The sequence below is a fragment of the Esox lucius genome, chromosome 9, assembly GCF_011004845.1.
Source record: "Esox lucius isolate fEsoLuc1 chromosome 9, fEsoLuc1.pri, whole genome shotgun sequence".
Classification (NCBI taxonomy): domain Eukaryota; kingdom Metazoa; phylum Chordata; class Actinopteri; order Esociformes; family Esocidae; genus Esox; species Esox lucius.
Genome location: NC_047577.1, coordinates 3940105 through 3961239, shown reverse-complemented (window position 1 = coordinate 3961239; position 21135 = coordinate 3940105). Strand labels below are relative to the sequence as shown.

General features: G+C 45.8%; 3 protein-coding genes across 4 annotated transcripts; 1 reads left to right on the top strand and 2 right to left on the bottom strand.

Moving 5' to 3' along the window:
* Positions 1 to 597: 597 nt before the first annotated feature.
* Positions 598 to 9290, bottom strand: palb2 (partner and localizer of BRCA2). The gene is made up of 14 exons (XM_020049596.3): positions 8938 to 9290; positions 8670 to 8807; positions 8497 to 8556; positions 8185 to 8362; positions 6827 to 8021; positions 6018 to 6565; positions 4439 to 5892; positions 4199 to 4351; positions 3880 to 3962; positions 3621 to 3770; positions 2992 to 3108; positions 2424 to 2511; positions 1883 to 2043; positions 598 to 1802 (listed from the first exon to the last, which is right to left on the bottom strand). The coding sequence occupies exons 2-14, from the start codon at positions 8715 to 8717 to the stop codon at positions 1562 to 1564; spliced, it is 4476 nt and encodes a 1491-aa protein (XP_019905155.2). The 5' UTR covers positions 8718 to 8807; positions 8938 to 9290; the 3' UTR covers positions 598 to 1561.
* A 605-nt stretch (positions 9291 to 9895) lies between these two features.
* Positions 9896 to 15155, bottom strand: LOC105027481 (zinc finger protein 883-like). The gene is made up of 2 exons (XM_010899601.4): positions 15062 to 15155; positions 9896 to 13408 (listed from the first exon to the last, which is right to left on the bottom strand). Exon 2 carries the CDS (start codon positions 13320 to 13322, stop codon positions 11499 to 11501), a length of 1824 nt encoding a protein of 607 aa, XP_010897903.1. The 5' UTR covers positions 13323 to 13408; positions 15062 to 15155; the 3' UTR covers positions 9896 to 11498.
* Positions 15156 to 15207: 52 nt separating this feature from the next.
* On the top strand, positions 15208 to 20280 carry LOC105027480 (zinc finger protein 239-like). Of its 2 annotated transcripts, none has more exons than XM_010899599.4 (4): positions 15208 to 15361; positions 16200 to 16389; positions 16626 to 16736; positions 18900 to 20280. In XM_010899599.4, the coding sequence occupies exons 2-4, from the start codon at positions 16263 to 16265 to the stop codon at positions 19781 to 19783; spliced, it is 1122 nt and encodes a 373-aa protein (XP_010897901.1). In that variant the 5' UTR covers positions 15208 to 15361; positions 16200 to 16262; the 3' UTR covers positions 19784 to 20280. The 2 variants fall into 2 exon arrangements, with proteins under 2 accessions (XP_010897901.1, XP_010897902.1); XM_010899600.4 differs by lacking the exon at positions 15208 to 15361 and adding an exon at positions 15610 to 15821.
* Positions 20281 to 21135: the final 855 nt, after the last annotated feature.

Sequence of the window (21135 nt, the reverse complement as noted above, 5' to 3'; positions counted from 1 at the left end):
CGGTCCCCTATAAAAGCCACGTCCACCTAGCTCTATGAAGGAGACATTTCTCCAAATCATTATAATTACAAAATGATCTTGTTCATCTAAATGTTTTACTGAAAATCAACTTTGTGACATCGAAAGGATGACAAAAGATTTAGTTATTAATTACTTGCCTTCAAATATGGTATCTTGTTATCAAGCTACATTCATCCATTTAGTAGAATGACCAACTGAACATCGGTTTGAAAACGAACGTGCAAATCAGTATTGTGACGACACACTAAATCAGTGAGTACAGATGGGTTTCCGGTCATCAACTATAGTTTATAGCTTATTTCTGACCAGCTGTACCATCGCCTAGGAAAGCGGGTCTGGTGCATTGCATGCGGTAAGTCCCGGTGACATTTTCAATAAGCGTTAGTTTCACCACTACGTAAAATATATATGTACATATTAAATCATGTGTCATGAAGTCAAATTCAAGGGATGGGATGCCAGCTTGACTTCTATTGATAGACATTATTTATTTTGGGATGCATTTCTAAATGCACCCAAACTAATTTCTGAACACAATCATTCCACCTTTACTTTAGGTATTTAGGTAGTTTAAAAATTCTACACAATGCCATTTTAACACACCACAGAAATATATGCAGTTTATTCCAACCTAATATCACAGAAAACACAGGTAAAGTATTTTTTAATCATACACATTACACTTTTTTAAAATGTACTTTGCACATGTAAAAGTCCTCATGCTATTTAACTACAAAATGAACACAACTACAAGCAAACAGTTCAACCAAACACAGCAAACTGCTCATCAATGCCAATTAAATTATTGAATGGAAATTCATTTAAAATGTGCCACACCCCACAAGCAGCAGAATGAAATTTAAATATCGTATTAATCACCACAATAATGTTTGTTTGACATCACATGTAGCCTGAATGGCTGGGTCGCCTTTATGATGCCATATTTATTGTATACTCTTTGAAATGTCTTCGGCATTGTTCTGAAATGTTGTAGGTTTTATGTAACAACCAGGTATGTCATTACATTGGGACTGTTTAAAGGTGTATAAAACTACAAATCCATATGTATAATGTGGTTAAACGCTACCTACACTTTAAGGTTGAAACTTTTTAATTTTTAAAACTCAAATCACAATTTGTATCATTACAGTGGCCAGGAAATATTTTAAGGTCAAATGGGGGGGTTTGCTTTAATTATTCACAATTTGCTGTTTTTGCTATTCATTAATAATTTCCTGAAGTATGGAAGGGAACAATCCAAAATCGACCACTATGTCTAATGACATCATGACTTTATGTTAAAATCCAATTCACATTTTAAATGGTATGTGTATTCTCTGCAATATGTGAAATGGTGGGAATTAAACTCTGCCTTCTACTTGCTAGTAAGCCAAACCCTGATTCAGCTAACTAATTCATCTAGATGGCTGGAGCAACAAGAGAGAAGTCTGTAGGTCGGTGCACTGGTCTGTAGGTCGGTTCACTGGTCTGTAGGTCGGTTCACTGGTCTGTAGGTCGGTTCACTGGTCTGTAGGTCGGTTCACTGGTCTGTAGGTCGGTTCACTGGTCTGTAGCGATATAAGCAAACATCCCCATTGAGGTTGGCAGTCAGGAGGGTTCCCTGCGCCCCCCAGCGGGCGAGCTGACAGCCCAGCCCCGGTAAGCACTCCCCCTGACGGCCTTGGCGTGTCCCCAGCAGCCACACACACACAGAGCCGGACCGGAGCACCCCGACCACACTGGAGCCTTGGACGTCGACCTCCACCAGCCTGAGGTCAGAACTGACGAGAACAAACATTAAACACACAATTCTCAATTTGTTTACTGGTTTTCTCTGCCCGCCCCCACCCCTCCATCTCACCTCTCAGTGTAGGCTTCGGGCAGTAGCAATCTGGTTGCCAGAGCAACGGCGCCAGTCAGTGGGTTCGTAGCGACCAATGAGAACAGAGCCCCTCCCTTCGGCTCGCCACTGCCCCCCAGAGAAGGCAAGGACAAGTGCTGCAGCAGGACAAACAGCACCCCCTTCAGGACGAATGGGGAAACGACCAGTCAAAACCACAATTCATCAGGGTAAACTTCAACGGACGGGACACCATTTAAGTCCAACTACCAGGGTCCTAAGCCCATTCGATCCATTCTTATTTCTGCGGTGGAAACTGTGCCCTACTGTTTTTTCATGTGTGCAGGGAGGAGAGCACAGGTGCACACAGAAAGGGCAGCGAAATGACATGGAAGAGGTTTTATGGGGAGCAGGGGGATTTGGCCAGTTCAACACCTTTCACGCTGAGTTAATGAGGCTGGGGGGAAGACATTGGGAAATAACTAAAATTTTATTGACATGCTACAAATGTGCACGCACAAACAAACACACACACACACATGAGCAAGCCCTGCACACTCACACAGAGGGAGTATCCTCGAAGGCAGGCTGTGTCCATAAAACCGTCTCCCAGGGCGATGCTTCGCAGTAGATGTCCTGTTCTCACGTTCCTGACACACATACCAAGACTGTCATTTTACTGCAAACGTATGTTTGAGATTGCACAATTAACCTATTTGTTTCATTTGGTCGGTGCAATTAGCCGCATAATGTCCATCCACTGTAGGTGAAACTATTCCCGGATAAAGCAGCAATCAGCTAAATCCGTTAGGGTTAGCAAGTATCAGCAACTTAAATGAGAGCTAGATTTCTTATTCATGTTCTTAGGGTTTTTGCCCAATCCACTGCACACGTTTCTCGGCTGACTTTTCTCCACATTTTGTACTGCTATTGTTCTGCCAGCTCAGTCACTGCAAATGACAGCTGGCTCTCAGTCTGTTTACCGGGTTCATTAAAGGAGAAATTAATAAAATATAAGAACAACAATTATTTGACCAAAGTATTTATGACAGAGTGGATTAGTGGAATCAGCTGTGGCCGTTCTTCCCTGTATGTTGCAACAATTGAATCCTCAATTGCGTCTCTCTCACCAGAGAACAAGATGTCCACCGTGGGTCGAGCCAATCAGAGCGTCCGCCTGTCCCTCCACTGCAGCCAGGTTCTGCACACGCTCAGTGGGACTGACCAGGGACCAGGTGGCCTGCGGGCTGAGAAAGGTCAGACGTCAGGGACACTGAACACCAAACCAGTCCCTCACCCCTACCCACTTGCTCACGATGCCCTCAATTTGTCAAATGTGGGTGACTTCCACAGAGCAGCGAGGGATAAAGAAACCCATCCGCTTTGGAACGTCTCAATTATACAATTCATGTCCCACGTTTCTGACTTTTCTTCTCCCCAGTATCATGATTTAGAATTTGTGATTAAGGCTCCATCAAAAGCAGTGCCCAGTGGACTCAGGACAGGCAACGTTGAGATGTGCCTTTCAAACCACATCTGATGCCGTTATCATGCAGCTCCCTCAAACAGGAAGTCAACGCAGGAAGGAACGCACATTCCGTAAACGGAGTACCGAGGGCAAGAGGTGAATATGGGATTGAGCGATGCACACACACAGGCATGCACGCACACACACACACACACAGGCACGCACGCACACAACGGCACACACAGGCATGCACACACACAGGCACGCACGCACACAACGGCACACACTTACCTGCCATCTGCTGAGAGTGTATAAACTTGAAGCGAGGGTGTGGCCGCTGAGTGGGAGGAGCTGATTAACCTAGCATTGGACACGCCCACAACCGTCTGAACCTTCCCCTCACAGAGTACAGTCTGGGACAGATTGGAGCAGCAGAGCACCCTAAAAATAAAAAAATATAATACTGACATCTTCAGACGCATGGACAAACAAACGATGAAGAGGAGTAAAGGAGTGGTAGCCGGGTGTGTGTGTGCGTGTGATTAATTACCGGGCCTCTCTGATTTCCAGTTGTCCGAGAGTTACACACAGAAGCCCAGAAGCATCAGGCACTGGAAACACTGAGATGACTGGCTGTTACACACACACACACACACACACACAATATATATCACACACACCTACAATAAATACACATTACACACACAATATATATCACACACACCTACAATAAATACACATTACACACACAATATATATCACACACACCTACAATAAATATACATTACACACACACACACACAATATATATTACACACACCTACAATAAATATACATCACACACACACACACCCATCGCATTAACTCACCTCTATGAAAGTCCAGGTGTGTAGCAGTCTCCACTCTGGGGTGGCTGCTTGACCCCAAACACACACCTCCTGCTCACCTGCCACCGCCACACACACACCTCCCGACAGACAGGACACAAAGCACGCATCCACCAGGCTGCCTCCTGCAGGGGACTGCGCACACACACACAAACACACACATTTGAATTGGGTGGTGGCATGACTGTTGAAACACACTGTCTTTGCGGTAGAGGCACCTGCCTTCAGTGTGTGTGTGAGGGTCAGGACAAACTCCTCCAGCCCCTCCTGTTCCTCCTCTCTGTCCTCAATCCTCTCCACTCTGTCATCAGCTCCCTCCTCTAGTTCCCATTCGCCCTCCTCCACCTTCTCCTCCACGTCTTCCCGTACCTCCTCCGACGTTTTGCCCTCTCTCTTCTCCCCCTCTGTGGTCCGCCGGGCGGAGCAGGGAGAGCCAGCCGGCTGGAGCAGGAGCTGTGGAGGGGGCATCGTTTGGGGCAGGGAGTCGACCAAGCTGGCGCCCCAGGGTGGGGGGGAGGGGCGGGGGGAGAGGGGGGGAGGGGAGAGGGTATGGGACGATGGACCAGCGGAGAGGGGGAGAGTCAGAGTGGGGGGGCTGGATGGGAGGAGGGGATTTGGGGTCACCCCTAGGGAGGGTAACGGGGGACTGGAGGGCGGGGGGAGAGAGAGGGTGTGTCCGTGAAGGGTGCGGGCGGTTAGGGAGGGGCTAGCGAGGAGAAGGGAGGGGCTATTGTCATCCGTCTCTGGTTGGATTGGAGGGAACTCAGAGCTCTTGGTGGGGCAGTCTGTATCCGTTTCAGTCTGTAGGAAAGACTGTCTGGTCCAACAGTCTACTAAAGGGAAGTCTGTAGGCTGGTCTACACGGAGCTCTGAAAGCTGGTCAGCTATAGGCTGGTCTACACGGAGCTCTGAAAGCTGGTCAGCTATAGGCTGGTCTACATGGAGCTCTGAAAGCTGGTCAGCTATAGGCTGGTCTACACGGAGCTCTGAAAGCTGGTCAGCTATAGGCTGGTCTACACGGAGCTCTGAAAGCTGGTCAGCTATAGGCTGGTCTACACGGAGCTCTGAAAGCTGGTCAGCTATAGGCTGGTCTACACGGAGCTCTGAAAGCTGGTCAGCTATAGGCTGGTCTACGCAGAGCTCTGAAAGCTGGTCAGCTATAGGCTGGTCTACACGGAGCTCTGAAAGCTGGTCAGCTATAGGCTGGTCTACACGGAGCTCTGAAAGCTGGTCAGCTATAGGCTGGTCTACACGGAGCTCTGAAAGCTGGTCAGCTATAGGCTGGTCTACAGGGAGATCAGTAAGCTGCTTGTCTACAGGCTGGTAGTCTGTATACTGTTCAGTAGAATCTTTGAAATGGAGGCGTTCAGGCTGGTCAACAGACAGTTCTACTGACCCAATAGGATGTAAATGCTCTGAGACCGCAGGGCTAAGAGGGCGGGGCAGCGGCTCAGAGAAGGGAGTGGCCAACTTGGCCCTGTTGCTGCAGAGCAAGCCATTGGCACGGCGATGACGCATGTTGTAAGGGGAGAAGGGCTGCTTTTCTGGGTTGGAGGACGAGGAACTGCGAAGCTTCTGTAGTTTCAGTTGTCCAAACTGTTCATCAGGAAGATGGAAGTCCTGGAGGTCGAAGGTCGGGACGAGGCAGCCCAGACTCCCAGGATGCATGGCTCGTCCTCCAGGGGGGAAGAGAGAGACACACAAAGAGAAGAAAGGATAACATTTTAACTGTAGTCAGACTGAAGTACAGTTCAGTAGCGCAGGTGCACAAGGGGGTGCGCGCACGCACACACAATCCTACCTTTGCTCTGCTCTGGTGGGTGAATGAGGGGAGTGACACAGCTTCTTCTGAAGATGGGGTACAGCCGATCCTCCACACCTCCAGAGTGAGACAAGCGCTCCAGACCCCCAGGCAGAGGCTGCGAGGCTGGGGTAACGCTGTGGTCGAGACCTGGTGCTGGGGGGTGGGGCTCCAAACTAAGAGAACAGCCCAGACTCCTTCCTCTCCCTCTTCCTCTTCCTCTTCCTCTCCCCCTCCGTCCCCTGATAGGTCGAACACTGCACCCTCGTGAGGGCAAACACTCACTCTGATTGGTCACCAACTCTGAGGTAAGCCTCTCATTGGCTGATTCCCCACTTACTGGCATGTGATTGTTCTCTGGGTCGAAGGTCAGCTGACTTAAGCTCTGGCTGTCATTGGCGTGTTCAGATGGTGTGTCTGACTGCGTATGTGGAGGTATGTGAGAGTGTGTGTGTGACGCTGAGAGTGTGTATGTGTCCGCTGTCCGTTTCCTGCTCTGTGTGTGACGTCCTGGTTTGAGCTGGCTCAGAATGATGGCCTGCAAGTCTCTGAAAATAGCAACAAGTCAGAATCACCCTCTAACTCGAATAATGAAAATGCTCCAAAACATCAGAATGGTGTTGAAATACAAAAGAACATAACAAAACAGGCCTGGACACACTTAGAAATACTGTCAAATCTAATTTGACAAACACATTTCAGATCCTTTGGTCCAGGTTAGTCACATCTGTTGCCGATGAGATGATCAGCCTTGAATTGAAGGTACGTTTTTGACATGACCTTGACCCTGTTCAGAACCGGTTGCTCACCTGTGGCTCTGAGAAGAGGACATGCGTCTTGTGGTTCTGACGTAGTATTCTACAGGAAACGGCAGACCTTCCACCATGGTGCACGAATCCAGCCGGCCGCCAGAGTCAGACACCCCAACACCCCCCAAGCCTGGAGACGTCATAGCCCCTGAGTCAGACACCCCAACACCCCCCAAGCCTGGAGACGTCATAGCCCCTGAGTCAGACACCCCAACACCCCCCAAGCCTGGAGACGTCATAGCCCCTGAGTCAGACACCCCAACACCCCCCAAGCCTGGAGACGTCATAGCCCCTGAGTCAGACACCCCAACACCCCCCAAGCCTGGAGACGTCATAGCCCCTGAGTCAGACACCCCAACACCCCCCAAGCCTGGAGACGTCATACCCCCAGAGTCAGACACCCCAACACCCCCCAAGCCTGGAGACGTCATACCCCCAGAGTCAGAAACCCCAACACCCCCCAAGCCTGGAGACATCATAGCCCCTGAGTCAGACACCCCAACACCCCCCAAGCCTGGAGACGTCATAGCCCCTGAGTCAGACACCCCAACACCCCCCAAGCCTGGAGACGTCACACCCCCAGAGTCAGACACCCCAACACCCCCTAAACCTGGAGACATCATACCCCCTGATTTAGACACCCCAAAACCCCCTAACTTCGAGCCTCCCACAGCTCCTGAATCACCTCCCTCTTTTCTCCTCTTCTCTCCATCCCTCCTCAAGCCCCCCTCCACCTTCTCTGTCTCTCTGTCCTCCTCCTCACTCCCATTATCTTCAATCCCTATTTCTGCCCGTTCTCTCTGTTCTCCGTTCTCCTCTCCATCTCTCATCAGCCTCGCTGCCTCCTCTGGGGTTTCCCTTTTAGCTTTTCTCTCCTCCTTCCCAGATCTCTTCTTTGCCTCCTCATCCCTGTCTCCGTCCTTATTCCTTCCCTCCAATCTCTCCGGTCCATTTGACTCGGTCCAGTCCTCGCTGTTCTCTGTGTCTGTCCTACACTCTGCCCCTCGCCCATTCCCTCCCAGGCTTCTCCCCCTTTTCTCCCAGCGCAACCGGCTTCTCCGTGACCTCAGCCGGAGGGCAGGGCTTCGCCTGTGACCCCCGGCAGGGTCAGGTTTAGGGTCAGGAGTCAGAGAGTCATCGACAGGGAGGAGGAAGCAGACGGACGGCTCTCTCCTGGTGTTGGCAGGGTTCGAGTCTAGGCACACGCACACAAACACACACCCTTTACAACTTGTCAATACACATCACAACCTGAACACGCACATTACCACATTAATAACATAACATATAACAATGTTACAACAAACATATAACAGTGTTACAACAATCTTTCAACCCTTTAATACAGGCAGACTGACCTCGAGCAGGGCCTAGTGGCGTGGCCAAGCCTGGGACTGTCCTAGCAGGGCTGTCAATGGAGAGAGGGGGCAGAGCTGGGTTGAAAGAGGTGCTGGCCGGACCTGGGTCCCTCTGATCCAGGAGGTTAGATATGTGGCTTCTCACATGCTTCCGTACAGCATCCGAACGCTCAGCTCGCTGTGTGTAGGATAAGGTGTTTATGTCCATCGTATGCATAGTCAAATAGTTGCGGTAAACTCTTGCTTCCCACCAAACATAAGCACAGGGACATCCTGCTCACAAACACAACACGAACGTAAACCGTCTCTCACCTGCAATCTCTTCACTGTCCTGGAGTACTCTCTCTGTAGTAGGGCCAATTTCTGCCTCAACTGGAAAGACACACATACAGACACAGCTTGAGGAAAGAAGGCCTAACTCACGTCTCACGGGTGCATTGCATACCCTGAAAGATAGCTTACAAGGCGTTTGTGTACATAGCTACCTTATTCGTATCATCGCAATGGAGCACGCTCCCCACGTTATCCTCCATTCCGGTCACGCGATTGAAACGGTCGACATTGACAGTTGACAGTCAACTTTAAAGGTCAACTGCCTGACAAACAAGACGTTTTCGGAAATTCTGCAAGAGAAATGACAGCTATAGCGCCTATTTTGGCGATCTATGAAGCAAACAAACTAGCTAAACACTCAACAAACAGCGAATGTGGCGAAGTCGATTCACATCTTTAAGAATAGTAGAGTTAACCTACCAGTGGCCTAACGCTTCGTTTCTGTATAACGTGAAGTGTACTACGCTACCTAGCTGGAGCTGGACACGTTTGTTTTGCAGTGGGACAGGAAATATTCCGAACTCTCCCGCGACTTCGCGTTCCAGACAAGACTAGTGGAGAACCGAGAACTCATTAGCCGATTCCCTGGGGGCACTCACAGACCCCCCCCGTATAACAGACGAATTTCATTTGAGACTGTACGCCGACGGTCCTAACCTTTGTTGAGACTGGGGACGAGTGGGTCATGCACCGATGTGACTGATCCTGAAATAATGTATTTGTGTCTTGATACCAAAAGCCGGGTGAAGTATGCGTTTGAATTTAGGGCCATACTGTGGTAAGGAGTCGTTCGCGTTCTCTCTTTTCGCTACTTTCCCCAAACCGATTCGCCATGGTTAGTTTTGCCATTCCTACGATTCTATATTTGTCGTTCATTTATTCTTCGAAACCAACGATTGCTAAAAAAAATCTGCTGACGTGAGGTCAAATTCACACTACTTTCATGAGAATGTACGCTCTAATATGTCTTGCCTACGGTTGGTTACAGCTTTTACATTGGAAATGTGGACTTTTTGTTGTTCTATGAATGTTGTGTTTAATCGATGAGCGAGTTCGGTAGCCTAAAGAGCCGACGATTGGAGCCACAAAAGCGGACAACTCAACAACTCGCATTACTTTTTTCAAATACTTGATATCATCAGGTCAACATTGTCACCAGTAAGCGTAGTAACGCCAATTACGTTTACTATATTTCCTGTACTTCTTGGCAAGTCGTGACTTCAATACCCAAAATGCCAGATCTTTCTATCGAGGACAGACAGACTAAGGAGCATATGTTCATGTTACTAACTACAACAATTTATAGAACATGTTTACCATGCTCAATGTGCATACAATTCAAATGTATAATGCAGTATAAGCAGACCTTGTTGAGCTGATAATGAATTGATTTTATTGATCAATCGAAAAAATGATAAACAACAATTACTGTTTTAAATGTTATGCTACATTATTTGATAATAGGAGTATATGACAGAGATACAACCCTTAACCCCAACACAGACGCGCGTTTCGTTAGCAACACCCATGCATTGTAATCCCCCACGGTGCTGAGAATGACCAAACGCATATTTAAATTATGTTAATTGCTCTTTACAGAACAGAAATTATAATTGTTTTCAATAACATATCACCGTGTTCTTAACCCGACTGCTGTGTACCCCAATGTTCTTGGGGTGTACCCCACGCTGCCGGCCTAGAAATACAAACAATTCAAGTAGCCTGTGGTCTATTCTTAATGCCACATACCCAAACATGGAATTGATATGACGTAACTGGAATCTTCTTTTATGTCCCATGTATAATAACAACATCCAGTTTGGGCGAACTTTTTAGCTCGAGGACCACATTCGTATTCTGAAATTCAAAGGCTACAAGTCTTTTTTTTATTCTGATTTTATTTGTCAAAATCAATTTGTGCCCGACAAAAAGGGCAGTTAAAACATTCCTAAGTCCATAATTTCTACATATTTCCACTAAATGTTTACATAGCATGGGATGAAGTGAAATATTTATTTTGACTTTATTTAGGACTTAACCCTACGACGGGCCAGACTGACATTGCTACCCTGCGCACAATAAATTACACTGGCCGAAATATTTTAAGAAAAAAAAAAACATTTTGAGAAACATCAATTAGCTGACTAGTGTACAATTACGTCTCTCAAAAGAACCACAACCCAGACCATTTACAAAGGGAATTAAGTAAATGTGTCTTCTTGACGATAGCAGCCCAATTCTTGAGGATTTTTTCTGGCAACATGTCTACTTCATTTTGTTCTTGTTTGTTTGGCAACCCTGACACACACACAAGTTCACCTGGGAAATAAAAGGCAAATGGAGATTTGCTTATTCATACACTAAACAACTCAATTGAGTGTCTTTATAAGTACTGTCTTTTTAGCTCAGGACAGGGTTAATCTGTGTCCACAGTCATGACCAGTATAAAACCTAAGGGATTATAAAGAAATTATAATAAATACATATTAACTTACATTTCATCTTTTTAATAAATTGAAATCATTCTTATTAATATATTCAGTCTGTGTTGGAAACAAAGCTTTTGTTGTGCCCCTGGCTGTCACACATTTGGATGTGTTCTTGACCGTTCTGGTTATGACCATCAGTGTTGGTTAAAGGTTACCGTAGGTTACCGTAGGTTGGTGGGTGCGTGTGCCGTGGTTGTTGTTGCAGGTTGCACCCATCTGCGTCAGAGTGGCTGACCAAAGCTCAGACCTGTCTCATTCATTTATGACATCATTGCAAAAGCACAGATTCTCTTGCACTGCCGAGACGTGATGTCGGGCGCATTGAGTGAACGAGTCCTGTTAATTTTCTTGCCACGGTTCGCCGCTGTTTGGACGTCTTCTATGTTTTCAAAATGTTGTTATAGCCCATAACTAGCTCACCTGGTCACGTGCTTCAATGAGGGGTGCTAGCTCTGGAATATACCGGATGGGGGGGGGGGGTTAGTATATAGGTCAATAGGGGGGTTTAGTAGTGGTGGCCGCTGTGTGCAGTGGGTAGCCAGTGTTCACATAGAACACAGGTGACGTGGTTCCAGAACTCGCTGTGGCCGAGGATCCGGGTAGCTGAGTCTTGGACCATTTGGAACTTATTGAGGGTTCCGGAACCGGCACCGGTGTGGACGGAAGAGGACACACTCCTCCTCTGACGTGTGATTTCTGGTGGCTCTTCAGATGGCCGGACTGTGCGAAGTTCTTCCCGCACACGTTACAGCCATAGGGCTTCTCTCCTGTGTGTGTTCGCTGGTGATTGGCCAGAGTAGCGGACTGAGTGAATCTTTCGCCGCACTGATCGCAGCCGTACGGTTTGGCTCCGGTGTGTGTCCGCTGGTGGCTTGTCAATTGGCCGGACTGAACAAAACTCTTCCCACACAGGTCGCAGCTGTACGGTTTCTCACCCGTGTGCGTTTTGCGGTGGCTCGCCAGGGCTCCGGCCCGCGTGAAGCTCTTCCCACATTCGTCACAGAGGTGCGGCTTCTCTCCGGTGTGGGTTCTCTGGTGGCGTCTCAGGTGACTTGAGGTGATAAACCTCTTCTCACACTGATCACAGGCGTACGGCTTCTCTCCCGTGTGCGTCCTCTGGTGGATGGTCAGGGATCCTGATTGCGCGAACCTCTCCCCACACTGATCACAGCTGTAAGGTTTCTCCCCAGTGTGGGTCCTCTGGTGATTCGACAGGGTGCCAGATTCGGAGAAACATTTGCCACACTGTTCACAGCAGTAAGGCTTCTCACCGGTGTGTGATCTCTGGTGAGAGTTTAGGTGGGCCCAGTTAATGAAACTCTTTCCGCATTCGCAGATGAAAGGTTTCTCTCCGCTGTGGGTTTTTTGGTGAAGTCTCAGGGCACTTGAGTGGGAGAAATTCTTCCCGCAGTCCGTGCAGTGGTAGGGCTTCTCTCCTGTGTGGACTCTCTGGTGTGATTTCAGGTGTGCCGACGTGACAAAACGCTTAGGGCACTCCAAACAGGAGAAGGGCAGCTCGCCAGTGTGCCTCCGCATGCGGTGTATCTTCAGGGCGTTCGATTGGGCAAACCTCTTCCCGCAGTCTGAGCAGCGGTAGGGCTTTTCACCGGTGTGTGTTCGCATGTGGGATATCAGGTAGGCCGAGCAGTAGAAGCTGTTCTCGCACTGTGTGCAGTGGTAAGGCTTCTCACCAGTGTGTGTGTGCTGGTGGATGGTTAGATGACTTTTGTGACTGAAACTTTTGCCACAGTCTGAGCAGCAGTGAGGTTTCTTAACCGTGCGCTTTGGCTGCCTTTTCTTGACAACGGTCTCTGACGCCTCAATCGAATCTTCTGCTTCCTCATCTTCCGTTTCTTTCATGGGTTCACTCACATCTGGTGGGTTGCTGCAGTCTTGCCCCAGTGAAGTACTACCCGGGGACCCTGGGAAGGGGGGCAGACGAGCGTTGTCCTTGTTACCGTAACGAGTCCCATCCTCCTTGTTTCTCTCCGGGTAACTGCTTTCCTGTGTTCGTTCGTCCACGGTCCCAGACACTGACTGGCTAGGGTTTGAGGCCACCGCGCGTAACTTCCCGATGTCCTCTTTCAGTTGGAGCAGCCATGACATTCCCCGATCCTCTGACTTCATTAGGTCCTCGTTCTCCCAGGTTTCCTCCATGATCTTACGCCGCAGCGCTCGTTGATTCTTCCCTTCAATTTCAGACCCATCCTTGCCACCTATCCCGCAGCGAACACACAGGTGCCGTAAATTTTCCTCAGTTAAAGTCCACAAACTCTCTTCAATTTCATCCATCAGCTTTTCCCTGTCTCGGCTCATGCTGTCGAACTCATCAACGGAGCTCTTGGAAATCGTAGATTCCTTGATGTGAAATTGCGAGGACCTTCACTGGTCGCTGGGCAGACCTGAAGAAAAAAATAAAGGGAGAAGAATTAGCTAGTACCTTCCAAACAAATAATATTATTAATATCATGAGCAGAACAGTACAACAGCTGCAGACCCACAGTGAAAGGCCTACTAACAACCAGGCTGAAAATGCAAAAAGAATTACAAGTATTTCTTTTTTTTTTTTTTTTTATATATAAACGAGCACAGTGGTGCCATAGCTGATAAATGAACACCACATTTGTGGAACCACCCTCACCACCAATCCAGTAGTCTTACGGGTGGGGGGGCAGAAGGGGTTCAGGGTCCTAACGTTGTCAGACCAGATGCACGAATGCTACCTATTGCGTGGCACCAGAACAGGCCACGGCCTGGGTGTCTGGAATCCGGGTGTGACCCTGTACAGAGCAGTGATGGGGCCAGAGCAGCTGTTGATGGTCAGGGGGCCCCGTTATAAGCAATATAACAAGGTGCACTTAAGAAAAACACCCAAGACACGTGTTAGTTTATGAAACCGCCGGGGTCTAGGGCAGCCCAAGTACAGGCTATAATTGGGCAGCAATTTTGGGTCGATTTTGGGTGACAAAAACTTTGCAGAGAGGTTCCGTTACAGGCACCCGAGCTCAGTGAGGAGATTGGAGGGCAGACCTGTAATCAACGAACAGCATTTCTCACAAAGGTGATCCTATTGGAAGAGGAAGGTGTGTAGCTCAGTCGAACCGTTATGGCATCTTCAGTGTAACCGTTGGCGCGGTGTGTGGGTCCGGTGAATCTGGTGTGTCTGGGATGACGGGACTCAGGTTAGCCATGCCAGTCCTAACACAAGATTTCACGGCTTCGGTGAGTGCCACAGGACGTTACGCCTTTTGGCAGGTTGTGTCCGGCACCAGGGCCTATGACGGTCTGCTTGAAATATGTTGGTGTAACAAATGCAGCGTTGAAAATCTCATTGAAAACGTTTAACTGGTCTGTATGTTTGCTCTGAGAATTATGATACGTTTTCTAAACCATTGAATGAGCCCCCTCAGTTTCACAACTGCAGAGAGTTGGTTGAGTTATACTTTGGACTGGTGTAGACAAGGTTAGTAAGTGATGGACAGTAGGAGACAATAGACTGTGGCCTAGCACAGGGCTTTTCAACCCTGTTCCTGCTGAGCTGTTGCCCTTTAGGTCTGAACTCTAACTATAATGTAGTCCATCTGATTCTAATTATTTACTATATGATAAGGTGAATCATGTTATACAACGGGTAGATATGGACACTTACAGGAAGCGAGCTACGAAAGAACAGGACAGAGAGGCCTGGTCTACTAGCTCTATGATGAACTTAATCGTTACTATTTCTAACATTGGCCAATGTTTTACTCTCTTTCATAGTTAAATGCATAAAGGGCTAAGCGTTAATTCGGGTTTCACTGAAGGATATAAACTTAGCAAAATTAAGCAAGGTATAAAACGTTGGTAGCTATGACTAGCTGGACCGATTAGCGCGAACGTTAGCTAACTACTGTAGCTAGCAAGCATAAGTAGCAATTCTCGCTACGACTATTGCGGGTGGAATTAAATATACATGATCACTTTTTCCGCATATTGGTTCTCCGGGGCGTTCAGATGACTTTTTGCACAAGTTTCAGGTTTACATTGTATATTGAGAAAAATACCGTTATACATACAGTTGGCACCCTGGCTATCGACGAGATGGCAACAACTTCCGATTGGACTGACTGCGCTCGCGGCTCAGGCCAGGTCAATCGAATGTCGATGTCGCTCTCTGGAGTTAATATCGCGTTGAGTTGAGTTCTGAATTTGTATTTAGTTTATTGTGCCGGAATTTTCATGTTCAGTATACAATTTTATTTTCTATACGCAAAAATATTTTCTGCGTCAAACTTAGTCCCCAAGTTTTCCCAGCCGGTAGGGGCGGTAATACAATTTCTGTTGTTGTCTGTCATTGCACAAAGAAGGAAAAATAGGTAAGTGCAGCAGCTAATTGAATAATGACAACAGTCTATACGGTTTATATATATTTAAAAGTATTACTAACATAGGAAACTGAATTGTTTTCACAATTACTATAGCTATAACAATTAGAAGCCTATACATCTAGCTAATACTATATAAAGGACGTGTCAGCGCTGCCAGAACAGCGGATTAGCTGCAGTAGTAGTCGCTAGCTAAATTAGCTAGGTGATGTTGTTTAACTGCTTCTCTAGCTTGTATATAATGGCCGTACCCCACAGCTAGCTGGTGTATTTGAGGGAGCATCCATTCACTGTGTTCATCACGATAATACAGTCACGACGAAATAAATGTGACGGTCGTTTATTGCATTTGTAGCGCATTTGTGTCAGATCTACGTCGGCTAGTTAAAGACGGATTATTTACTGATACCAAAGATTGGTTACGGAAAACATATGAAGCATGTGAATAAAAGTTCAGTAACATCATTTTTTATTCCACAAATGCACAATCAATACAAAACGTATTTCAAAATTGTTGTTCGTCCAGGACTCGCAAACTCCTCTCCTGGAGGGTAGAAACATTCTTTATTTTACGTAATTACCGTCACTTGGTTTCCCAGATCTGAATAAGTCCCAGATTATAAGGAGAGGGTGAAAACCAAAGTGCAATATCTCCCCAGTAAATTAGTTGCTAGCTCTGTTCTAGACCCATAAGACCATGTTCAAGGTTTGAGCTATTTACTGACAATACCAGGAAGGAACATCTGTCCTAACAGGCCAAGAGAATGTGTTCAACATCTCATACCTTGTAACCGTTCTGCCAACATCATATTCTGTTTCTGTGTCTCAGATAAGCATGGATCAACACTAGAATACACGATTACAAGCCCAGACGCCGAGCAGGATTAAGGAAATGGATCTGGAAGGGCACCCTGGGTCTGAGTCAGAACCAGACAGCCTTCTTGGTCCCACTGCCCCAGAATCGGAACCAAATGTGATTGTGAAGGAAGAAGAGGAAGATGGAGACTTGGCAGTTCCAGGTGAGTTTGTGTTGTGTTAGATGACAGTCCCTAAAAGTTGATTATGGGGCAGTTTTAACATCTTCGTTTTTGTCAGCCAGCAGGTTTAGGGGAGAGGGGACGTGTAGAATCAAGTAAAGGCAATTTTGATTCTTCATCACTTTTTCATTCCATGGTGGAGTAAAGGGAATGAGAAATGAATCTCCCGGCATTACAGTATTAGCTGGTAACTCATTTTATTGGTCTTGTCATTTCAGAACACCTCTCAGGTCCTACCATGGCAGACGTATCTGAATTTAATATGATTATTAAAGAGGAGGAGGAAGATGAAGATGAGGAGGAGGAGGATGATGATATGGCTGACCTAGGTAAGACCAGAAGCCTGTTCAAAGGACTATGATTTCTGAATGTTTTCACCAGAGAAATGGTTTGAAATTGTCTTATGGAATGTTTGTAAAATAATCTAAAAGGTCATTGATTATTCAAGGATTGGTCATAAGCAGTTTTGATATCCAAATGTTATTTTAGCTGCTCCAAAACAATTGCTTCTCTATGGAGTAGGAAGCCATGACCTTTTTTGATGATAAAGACACCTGCTGGTAACTCCTACCTAGTTTATGAAAGTTCTTAAGATTGGTTGTCTACAACTCCTTGAAAAGATGGAGATACAATGGACCACAAACACAGACCTGGACAATTTTATCTATTTTGTATCTACATTTTATTTTAGATCTACTTTATATAATTCCAGGCCTACTCATAGAATACAGTTCAGCAATGTACTAGAAGAGTACTAGGCTGTTATGATTGAATGGATACTTTTCGTACTTGTTGATTCTGGTCAATTTGAAAAGGGTGCCATAGTGGTTTTCCTAGGTGCAATGGCTCCACCAAATCAAAGCAAAAAGACGTATTTTCCAAATAGAGAAACTGGGGGACTGTGACGAATCTCCCCATGAGTGTCCATCCTATTACACATCCAAGGGTCTACAGGACACTCGCCTCTGCTAGTATCAGTGATCATGACCAGAAAGACACTTGAGTGTTCAGCAATGTTCCAGAAACAGCCAGGGCAGCGTGACAGTAATAAATAACAAGAGGAAGTGTTTGGTTGCGTTTGTTCCTGCGAAAGGTGGTGAAATCAGCCATTATGTCTTTTGGGCATATTTCACATGGGCTGTTTGGGTGTTACATCACCTTAATGTATTTTTTTTTTAAGTTCAACGTTTTTTTCAACGTTGTGTCAAAGACTGGTGGAAAATCAGACATTGGTCCGTTACTGTTTCACAGCGCCTTTCTGCATCCTTTGGAAATGTTTACAATGACAATAAAAAAAGCATTACCATTTCTATTTATAGGCAGCTCAAGGTGTACTGCTGTTGTTTAGTATGCCGCCGAAATAGACGTTCGGTGTTGCTCATGCAATAATAGGGTGTTGCAAACGAGTTAGAACAGATGTGGGTATTTTGTGCAACTTCAGAAGATGTGTGAAAACGATCAGCAGCAGCGCACACTTTCTGTAAAACAGCATTAGGCTGAAAAGGTGGCAGTGGCACAACAATTACGAAAATACATCCATTATACATCCAGCATTTCCCATTTGTTTGACTAATTCCCATTGAAAACCTCTCTTGCTCCTGTGTTCAGAACACAGTAACCTGGCGATCTTTTTCGGACAACTTACAAGCAAATACTTTACAAATCAGTGCGAAAGATTGCTTTCCAAGTAGGATCAGTCCAGCACACATCTTTTCAGAGCTCTGGGTGGGTGGCAGTAATTCCGTATCAGTCCCTCCCATCCACCCTTTTCGTACTTCCATTCATTACACTGACCTGAAATATACATTCATATATATACAGTATCTCACAAACGTGAGGACACCCCTCAGATTTTTGCAAATATTTGATTATCTTTTCATGTGACAACTCTGAAGAAATGACACTTTTCTACAATGTGAAGTAGTGAGTGTACAGCTTGTATAACAGTGTACATTTGCTGTTCCCTCTAAATAACTCAACACACAGCCATTAATGTCTAAACCGCTGGCAACAAAAGTGAGTATACCCCTAAGTGTCCAAATTGGGCCCAATTAGCCATTTTCCCTCCCCGGTGTCATTTGACTCGTTAGTGTTACAAGGTCCCAGGTGTGTTAAATTTGGTGTCATCGTTCTCACACTCCCTCATACTGGTTACTGGAAGTTTAACATGGCACCTCATGGCAAAGAACTCTTTGAGGATCTCAAAAAAAGAATTGTTGCTCTACATAAAAATGGCCTTATACAAGCTGTACACTCACTACTTTATATTGTAGCAAAGTGTCATTTCTTCAGTGTTTTCACATGAAAAGATATAATCAAATATTTGCACAAATGTGAGGGGTGTACTAATTTTTGTGACATACTGTATATAATTCCACACCTGTCTTATTCCCCATTTGATTTCTGACTTGAATAGCATCCCGAACAATCTGATCCTCAGATTGTATTAAAATACAAAAATTAACTATTTATCTCTTATGTAACCTGTCTAGGAGAAAGAATAAAGTCTGACCCAGACTACCTTCCAGACGTGACCGAAAAGACTGGTCAGCTACACCACCAGAAGAGGAAAAAGACAGTGAAGAAGCTTCATCCATGCCCTGAATGTGGGAAGACATTCGACAGGCCATCACACTTAGAGAGACATGAGAAGACCCACACCAGAGTCAAGAAGCTGGCTCCGGACTACCCGTGTTCTTTTTGTGGGAAGATATTTGCCAAACCGTCTAAGCTGGCTCGGCACGAGCGAGGCCATACCGGAGAGAAACCATACTCCTGTTCCAAGTGTGGGAAGAGCTTCGCTGAGCCGGGCCACCGGAACAGTCACGAGCGGACGCATGAGGAAGAGGGCCCCGAAGAGAGACCGTACATTTGTGCAGACTGTGGAATAGGCTTCTTTAACCAGTCTAAACTGCAACGACACCAACGTACCCACACAGGAGAGAAACCATACCACTGCACTGATTGTGGGAAGACCTTTGCCCGATCTGGAGGCCTAAAGACCCACCGTCTAAGCCACACGGGGGAGAGACCATACCTTTGCTCCGACTGTGGCAAAAGTTTCTTCAGTTCGGGGGACCTGAAAGTTCACCATTTGACTCATACCGGAGAAAAACCACACTGCTGTTCCGTGTGCGGGAAGGGTTTCGCGCAGAGGGGTAATATGAGGGCCCATGAACGCTCTCACTCTGGGGAAAGACCTTACATCTGTGCCGACTGTGGGGCCAGTTTTGCTCATTCTAACTATTTAAAGATACATCAACGCATTCATACGGGAGAGAGACCTTTCCCATGTCATGTGTGTGGCAAGAGGTTTATTCTTTCCGGACACCTCGGAAGACACCAGAAAACACACATACCAAAACAGGATGCTTAGGGTGACAGACACACACACAGAAACATGATATAAGGCAGACCTGATAAAAACCTAAGGAAAAGATAAATGGCCTAAGCAAACTGTGTTTTGGTACAGTGTTTCGTGTGAGGTTCCTTCTTGCCACCCTACTCCTGTCCAGTGTCCTAAATGCCCCCCTGTTCATCAGACTGGCTGGGATTTTAATGACCTATCAGTCAATATATAGAATGTCATTATGGGTTTTACACAGTGTATGTGTGTTTCTGCCTGTAACCGTGGGGCTGTTTTTAATACTGTTTAAATCACTTTGACAGCTCTGGTTATTTTCATGTATTTACCTGTAAACCACTGTTTCTGTTTCTACCCTTAAAATCATGTAAATACAACACTTCAGAACACAACAAATGTCTTATTACTTGTACAGGAAGTGTAACTTTTTATGGGACCATGTTACTGATTGACGTAACAACACTAGTAAAATGACAAATTACTTTACGCGAATAAAATGTTCCTAGGTGGAGTGTTTCGGTGATTGAATTTAGACAGATCTGCTTTAGTTATTCGTGATTTACAGAGAAACTCTGAATTATGGAGCTAAAAGGCACTAATTACACTATGGGTGTTGGTACAATCAGGTCCACCGGGTGGTTTGAAAATCTTTTTTTGAGAAAATAATGTGTTAGGCTTATAAAGAATGGAGAACCAGTGTGCTTCAAAACCAGCATAGGACAATATTACAAACTGGATTAAGTATGCAAAGATAAGTATACATAAATAAATAGTTGTATTGTACTAATATCTCAATTGTGTTCCTTGTTATGTGATCAATTAAGACGATGTAAATTAATGAACTAATTATTTTAAAAAGTAATCTATCGCCACGAATTGAAGAGAGAACAGGAGATATGCCAGCAAGCATGAATGGACAGCAAATATTCAGACAAAGGGAACTGTTTAATTTACACTGTGTAAATGGTATTATACAAGGAACTCTTAATCACAACTGTATATCGACTAACAGTGCTTTAAAGTATGGTGTTAACGGATCAGATGCTCAATAAAGGTCTAGGTCCATGTATGTTAGGAGATTAGATTGGAACCAATATCTAGATTTCCATACAACCTCTTTGAAATTCGGGTCTGAATAGTCTGTCACTTGGTGTATATGATCTGTTCGTGAAAGATTAAGGACTTTTATCACAAATAATTTTACAAACTATACTGGTTTTATTTTAAAAACATATGTCCCGGAGGTAATAATATACTTGATAGACAGTTATAGCTAATATTTATACTTATATTAAATATATTATTAACAAACACTATTCGTACTTTTTTATTGTGCGTGGAAGTTATATTTTCCCGTGACCCGG

Excerpts from the sequence above, each read along its gene's own strand:
- palb2 (XM_020049596.3), bottom strand. The coding sequence starts at position 8,717 with ATGGAGGATAACGTGGGGAGCGTGCTCCATTGCGATGATACGAATAAG. Across the intron at positions 3,771-3,879 it reads CTGGAAATCAGAGAGGCCCG|GGTGCTCTGCTGCTCCAATC; the intron begins GTAATTAATCAC and ends TTTTATTTTTAG. Across the intron at positions 2,044-2,423 it reads TTCGAGGATACTCCCTCTGT|GGGGTGCTGTTTGTCCTGCT; the intron begins GTGAGTGTGCAG and ends TTCGTCCTGAAG.
- LOC105027481 (XM_010899601.4), bottom strand. The coding sequence starts at position 13,322 with ATGAGCCGAGACAGGGAAAAGCTGATGGATGAAATTGAAGAGAGTTTG.
- LOC105027480 (XM_010899599.4), top strand. The coding sequence starts at position 16,263 with ATGGATCTGGAAGGGCACCCTGGGTCTGAGTCAGAACCAGACAGCCTT. Across the intron at positions 16,390-16,625 it reads TGGAGACTTGGCAGTTCCAG|AACACCTCTCAGGTCCTACC; the intron begins GTGAGTTTGTGT and ends TTGTCATTTCAG. Across the intron at positions 16,737-18,899 it reads TGATGATATGGCTGACCTAG|GAGAAAGAATAAAGTCTGAC; the intron begins GTAAGACCAGAA and ends TAACCTGTCTAG.